Here is a 7,500-nt window from a genome sequence, read left to right as displayed (position 1 = left end):
CACCTGCAACTTTGTTCTTAAAATCACATTAAACATTCCCCTTTACAGTAAATACAAAAAAAGTCAGATCCAGAATCCAGAGGAATCCAGAGGAGAGGAGAGGGTTTTAGCCGATAGTACTACCAGTAGGCCAGTAGGAGCTAAAGAAGACATTTTTAATTTCATACTGCCCTCTGCTGGTAGTATCAATGCATGTACGTTTGAAGGCAACCCTGGGAAGGAGACTGACGTCAGTCACGAATGGGTGGATGTGTGACTGCTGCAGTATGATGGACAGATAGTCAATTTAGTATTTACTGTACGGCTACTATTTATAAGTGTGTGTGTGTGTGTCTGTGTCTGTCTGTCTGTCTGTGTGTGTGTGTGTGTGTGTGTGTGTGTGTGTGTGTGTGTGTGTGTGTGTGTGTGTGTGTGTGTGTGTGTGTGTGTGTGTGTGTGTGTGTGTGTGTGTGTGTGTGTGTGTTTCGTGTGCCAGCTTGCACAACATGAAATTAAATTTTGGCAAGTTGATTGGGTTTGCTAAAGGTGGGATTGCATGGGTCATTGCCATGCAAGAGAAATACAGTGTGTGTGTGTGTGTGTGTGTGTGTGTGTGTGTGTGTGTGTGTGTGTGTGTGTGTGTGTGTGTGTGTGTGTGTGTGTGCGCATGTGTGTGTGCGTGTGTGTGTGTGTGTGTGTGTCTTTGTGTCTGTGTCTGTCTGTGTGTGTGTGTGTCTTTGTGTCTGTGTGTGTCTGTGTGCACATGTGCATTTCAAATTGTCAAAACTGCAAACCAACAACATAACATTCAACCATTTCAAAATGACCATTGATTTTTTATTTCATATTTTCTGTAAAAGAAAACTTAAATATCGCTAGATTTTTTAAAATCCATTTACACAATGATTTCCCATAAAACATTATTCATATTCTCTGTCATCTCTCCCAACTTAGCGTCATAAATTAAATGATATATTATGCATGCAGTTTTGCATTTCCCATTTTGAACTTTCACAAAATAAATAAATAAATATTGACACATGTTCTTCCGTATTTTTTTTTCTCGCAGAGCTTTGATGAAGCAGTTATGACGGAGAGAAAGTAGAAGAGAAGAAGAGAGAATGGGGAGATTATCGTGCGGAATGCAGTTCCGCTATGGAACCTGTAGTAGAACCTTTCAAAAGTTCCGGAACCGGAATGACAAGAACTTAATCTGATTGTCTGAAGCGGATGACTCCAGGCAGGACGAAGGAAGAAGGAAGGGGGGAAAAATGCTTGAAACAGAAAACTAAAAAATGTAGGGTTCCGTCCCGTTTCCGCTGGATTCCGAGACGTTCCACATTTCGTGGAGTAGAGTGGTGGCAGGATTTCTTGCAGAAGAAGAGACAGATGAGCATGCTCTTAGACAACAGTATACAGTATGCACTGGCTCTGAAGACTTCCACAAAGTCTTTTCTTTTTTCTTTTCTTTATTTAAAAAAAACTCCCTTTTTGTTCAGTTCGCCTGTCCTCCACCCCAGGTCTCGTCTTCTCCAATCATCCACTCCACTCAACCCCTCTCCTCTCTTCTTCTCTCGTTCCCTTCTCCATCGTGTTTTCCCACCTCCACCCCCAGCTATATGGGCCATACCCTCTTTCAGTTCTTCTCCAGTTACTGGGACCTGACCGGAACAGGCTTAAGACTGCAGGACTCTCTAGATTCTCTTGCATATTGTGTTTGTGTGTGTGTGTGTGTGTGTGTGTGTGTGTGTGTGTGTGTGTGTGTGTGTGTGTGTGTGTGTGTGTGTGTGTGTGTGTGTGTGTGTGTGTATCTGCATCTGTGTCTATGCATGTGTGTCTATGATGGCCATCCCCAGCTTAGCTTATCATCCTAAGGGTGGGGAGGAGGTGAGGGGGCAAGGCATGAACGGACGGACCTGTGGAGATGGGTTGAGCAACCGGCGGCCCTATGAGCTACAAACAGCCCAATCCCCAACCCTAACCCATAGGGATGCTACTGTGGTGGGTTGTAAAGGATTGTAAAGGATTGCTAGCTCAGCTTGACGGATCGTAACTCGCAGCTCATAGCGACACGACCACGGTTCCCAGCCAAACTTGGGTTATGTTTCTCGAAAGGGTCATTGCTAGCCTGGATAGCAACTTGTGTAGTTTCCAATGGGAAATTGCACTGCAAACAACAAAGTAGCTAACATAGTTAGCAACTAGGGTTTCAAGAAATGCAAAGCTGGGCTAGTTAAAAGCCACATCAAGGCTGCCAGAGTCAATGCAGTGCCAGATGCCTTGTGGTTTTGCTATATCAATGGATGAACGAATGAAGAAAGATGGAAGACTTTTCTTTACTGGGCCACATATTACCGTAAGCCATCACAGTTTAACTCACTGTCTGACCATAATCATACACACATACACACGTACACACGTACACACACGCAAACGCACACGCACACACACACACACACACACACACACACACACACACACACACACACACACACACACAGGCCGCACGCATGCACACACACACACACACCGGCTGTGTCTACCGTAAACATGCCCACTGTTACACACACCTTACAGACAGACACGGCATGCCCAGTCTTCTCAGCTCATTCTTCAGAGGACTGATTACCGTACCACACGTGTGTCTCTGAGAAACATAATCACATTCATTCTCCCCAAAGTTCCTCTCTTGAGGGGCTCAGGCAAAGAGAATGGCATTGTCACTATGTACAGGTGTGTTGTTCGAGGAAGTCTAGAACACAGGTGGTTCTTAATGGAGCTCAGAGACGATCCAGACTGGAAAGACGATCCAAAGTCTGGAAGTGTAAAGGATTTGCAGGGAGCTGACATGTTGTCATGGAGCTCACAGCATTTCTACAGGCCCTAGGTATCATTCTAGAACTGTAGCGATTAATTCATTTAGAATTCAGATAGTAGGTTCTAAGAAGCTTGTAGTTCTAAGGACCTTCTAGAACTGCGGGGCATTCTCTATAACTCAAATTTGAGTTCCAGAGACCCATGAAATGTTCAAAAATATCCAACAGCTTGTCCTTCTGGCAAGCGTCTGTGCCACCATCGTGTTGCGCAGACAAATGTAGCTCTGCACCAAATCTGTGCATTCTGCCCTTGTTAGCTTATGTACGCTAATTGCTAGTTTAGCAGCTGTTCAATGTCAACATGATGTGACTATTTTCAAATACGGGCTCTGAAGTGTCCTCTTAGAATGCCGTGGGATTCTAAAGCCTCTGTAGAGGTCATAGAACTCTTCATGGGTTCTCTCAGAGTACCAGTAGGTGCCTTCAGAATAGATGAGGCAGCAGCCTTGCTAGTTGCTAACGAAACGTGGATAGCTTTTGTAATACATGGTATGTTCACATGCCTGTGTGTGCATGATACCGCAGATAAAGACCTGAAACCATGAGTCATACACGTCTGTGCACGAGGCATCCTGTCTGGTGTTAGTTATGTAGTTCACCTGCACTGTGTGTTGTGACCAGCAGAGGCCACTAATGAGCAAAAGACTGGTGTGTCTCACAATCGCCCTCTACAGTCATCTTCTATAACTGCACTGCTTCAAACTGTCTGTGTCTGCTTCGGCGCCCCCTGCTGTTTGCCCAGGATAAAGCATGCATGCTGGCAGTGAGAGTGCCTAGATCGACCTCACGCTGTGAAAGTGCAACCAATATGTCCCCCCCACCCCACCCCAAACAAATCACATTGCCCCTCTACTATACCCAACCTCTACACTCCTCACACGCCTCTTACAGGGCAACTAAACACGATCAAACAAGGGAATTTAAGTATTTAAAACAAGCAGGGAGTCGTTAACTTAGGTTGAGTAGGGGAGTGGTGGCAACAGCTTTGCACAGATGGAGCAGACGGGCAAAGGAGTTTAAGTGGGGGGGTCAGGTCTGTTGCTAAGGGCGCTGTTGCTGTTGCTGTTGCTGTTGTTGTTGTTGTTGTTGTTGTTGTGGTTGCTGTTCTTTGATGTTTGGCTGAACCCTGGAGGAGAGAGGAGAGCAGCAGCTGAGACGGTTCTGACCAGATGGTCTGTGGCGCAGTGTTGGCTTTCTTAGTTTGTTAGTTAGTTGTTTGTTAGTTGTGTGTTTGTTTGTTTGTTAGTTTAGACAGTCAGGAGGAGTAGGAAGAAGAAAGGGGGCATTCCCATCCAAGGCCAGTGCTGCAGGGGGGGGCAGGGGGTGTGGGGGGAGGAAAGGAAGGAGTCTTTTCTTCCTGGATCTCCTCCAGAGCGGAGAGGAGTGGTGGCGGTCTTTGGGTGGTGAAGCCAGTCTTGCCGTTGAACTGAAGAGACACCCCAATATGTAGAGCCACTCTCATCCCCACCCCCACATTCATCCATCCATCCATCCATCTCTGACGCACCCTACGGTCGGTTGCCCCGTCCTCCATGAAAGGAGAGAGCCTGTTAGATGGAGGTGGAGGTCTTGCAACATCCCTCCGTCCAACTATATGACCCTCTTCCTCCACCCCCCCTCAGACGCCCCCCGGCCACACACACACACACCCCAACCCTCCTTCCTCCCTTCAAACAGAAGTCCTCTCATTCAACTGCTCCCAACTAAACTCCTCTCCCACAACACCCCTTGACACACACACACACACACACACACACACACACACACACACACACACACACACACACCCCTTCTGCAGCCCAGATCCAGTCGTGGTAGGTGGAGGTGTAGGTCTTGGTCTTCCTCCACCCCTCCCCTCCCACACCCCAGTCCCCCTTGAGTCCTCTCATCCACCTCCTCCTCCTCTACCAACTCCTCCTCCACCACAACCCCCCTTCACACACACGCGCGCGCGCGCGCTCAGAGGCGGTCTTCCTCCACCCCTCCCCTCCCACACCCCAGTCCCCCTTGAGTCCTCTCATCCACCTCCTCCTCCTCCTCTACCAACTCCTCCTCCACCACAACCCCCCTTCACACACACACACACACACAGACAGACACACACACACTCCCTTTCTGCAGCTCAGATCCAGTCGTGGTAGGTGGAGGTGTAGGTCTTGGTCTTCCTCCACCCCTCCCCTCCCACACCCCCGTCCCCCTTGAGTCCTCTCATCCACCTCCTCCTCCTCATCCAACTCCTCCTCCACCACAACCCCCTTTCACACACACACACACACATACACACGCTCAGAGGCGGTGCCGGGAGTCCTGGCTGTAGCCTCCGGGCGAGCCGCGGTTGCGGTGCGGCTTGTACGTGTCCTGGTAGGGGTCCTGGTAGCCCTGCTCGGCCATTCCGTAGGGGTCGCGACCCCCACCTCCTCCACCTCCTCCTCCTCCTCCTCCTCCACCTCCTCCTCCACCTCCGCCGTGCTGTTGGCGGGTGCCACGGCCCTTGTGAGCGCGCTCGTTGTGGTAGTTCTCGTCGGAGGTCATGAGGTTGCGGCGCTCGTTGGCGGTGGAGTGGTCGACGGAGGAGCTGTGGTTGGTGTGCCGCAACCGCTGCTGCTGACCCTGCTGGGAGAGGTCAAAGTTCAAAAGGTCAGGTAATATGTTGCAGACTTGTGAAGTAGTGTCGTTGTGTGTGTGTGCGCGCGTGTGTGTGTTGTAGTGTGGAGTGGTCCACTGGAAGAGGTCAAAGGTGAAATTTTAGGTGATACGGTAAAGGTAGGTATAGATAGACGAGAATGAGTTCCATGTGTGTGTGAGTGTGTGTGTGTGTGTGTGTGTGTGTGTGTGTGTGTGTGTGTGTGTGTGTGTGTGTGTGTGTGTGTGTGTGTGTGTGTGTGTCAGGGGTGGAACTTAATTTTTTTCCCCACCAGACACTGTGGCAGGTAGATTTACCCGTCAGCCCTGAAATGTATCCGTCCTTGGCGGTCATTTCCCACCCTGGTGTGTGTGTGTGTGTGTGTGTCTGTGTGTGTGTGTGTGCGCGCGCGTGCGTGCATGCGTGTGTGTGGAGTGGTCAACCGAGGATGTGGTGTGCCACCACCTCTTCTGACCCTGCTGATAGAGACACAAAGTTCAAAGGTCAAGTGATAGGCAGCAAGAGACCTGGGAGTATGGGAGGGGGGTAGTCAAACTAGTTTCTCCTGTCCTTTACTGTCCCTGGTGGCGTCTTACCTCTGTGTCACCTTCATGTAAAGAAAAAAAGTTTCCTCACTGCAAATGGAATAAAGATCTTTGAATTGTGTGCTGAATAAAACTTTATCATCAATGACGTCGAGCCTTGTGTCACAAGGCTACAAGCAACAGGATAACAAAGGAACAACTAGAATGAGTTCCGTGTGTGTGAGTGTGTGTGTGTGTAAAGCTAGTTCTTGTGGCAGCGCAATGCCAGTAGTTTGCGAGAGCAGAGCTGTATTCTGTTAAAAACTATATTAGGCTAATGCCTTGTGTGTAAATGTGTGTAAATACACAAGTAACAAACAATGCATCAGTTGAACACTCGTGGCACAATGCCTGCGGTTTTACTACCGTAGCTTCCTCCACCGAATGTAAACACACATCGGCAGAATCAACTGTCTTTACATGCTTGCATTTTCTGCTCGTGAAAACAGACTGGGTATGTCAAATAATGATACCAGTGCATTGCCTTTGCAATTTGTGTGAAAATACCTAGCTAACCGGCAACATTGCTTAATAACGACCGCAGTGCTTACAATGTAGTGAATGTAATCACGCAATTTCAAATGTGGCTCGCGACGAGACCTCGGACCTCGCAGAACTCGCAGATGCATGAATACAATGTTGGTTAGTGGCCACTCCCACGCGACTTTTGACGAGCGCAGTTGCAGAAGTCTAATCTGACCTTTAGTCTGTGTGCGTGCGTGTCTGTCCGTGCGTGCCCGCGCGCGCGTGTGTGTGTGTGTGTGCGTGCATGGAGTGGTCCACCGAGGTCACTGGTGTGCACTGTGTCCCATGACCTGTGATAGAGTTCAATGTTCAAGGGGTCAGGTGATAGAAGGCAGTCATGTGAAGTATGCACATTGCACAGATGATAGATAAGGAGGTTCAGTAGGAGTTCCTTACGGAATCAACTTAAGGTTGTAAGCTACTATCCCAGGGATGTCAAACTTAAATTCACAGGGGCCAAAATGTAATTAAATTAAAATTAAAAAGTTGCGGGCCAAACTCAATGTTTATTTTTTTTAAATGAGCTAAAATTTTGCATACACTGTGTGCTGTGTGCTGTGTGCTGTGTCACAATGACAATATGAAATGGGAGTTTCCAAGGTGAGCTTTCACTAGTTGTTTGGGGGTTGGTGTGTCACGACTTCTGAGCCAGTTGAAAAAGGTTTCCATTCGAGGGCTACTTCAAATTTTATTAAGTCCTCCAAGGGCCGTACTATGAGCACAAACAAGGATTTCCACTTCAGACCTATATTGCAGGCGGCCACCTTTACAACAGACCCCACCTTCTCTAGGCCCCTAGAAAATATAACTTTTTCTATTGCATATGTAATGTAATGTCTAACATTTCTTTATGTCATATGATATATGAAACTGCATTACATTAAAATAATGCCAAGGGGCAAATAAGATGGCC

General features: G+C 48.1%; 2 protein-coding genes across 2 annotated transcripts in view; one reads left to right on the top strand and one right to left on the bottom strand.

Moving 5' to 3' along the window:
- Positions 1-7,500, top strand: part of LOC134459701 (mitogen-activated protein kinase kinase kinase 20-like) — a 319,662-nt gene that overhangs the window by 158,828 nt on the left and 153,334 nt on the right. The window lies entirely within an intron of this gene.
- cacnb4b (calcium channel, voltage-dependent, beta 4b subunit) overlaps positions 5,140-7,500 on the bottom strand; it is a 41,474-nt gene continuing 39,113 nt past the window's right edge. Inside the window, exon 13 of the mRNA XM_063212085.1 lies at positions 5,140-5,468. Coding sequence (XP_063068155.1) covers positions 5,142-5,468 — 327 coding nt within the window. The 3' untranslated portion in view covers positions 5,140-5,141. The remainder of the gene's footprint in view (positions 5,469-7,500) is intronic.

This window comes from Engraulis encrasicolus, chromosome 12 (genome assembly GCF_034702125.1).
Source record: "Engraulis encrasicolus isolate BLACKSEA-1 chromosome 12, IST_EnEncr_1.0, whole genome shotgun sequence".
NCBI lineage: Eukaryota > Metazoa > Chordata > Actinopteri > Clupeiformes > Engraulidae > Engraulis > Engraulis encrasicolus.
The sequence above is the reverse complement of the archived record's forward strand: the minus strand, read 5'-3'. Positions and strand labels throughout refer to the sequence as shown.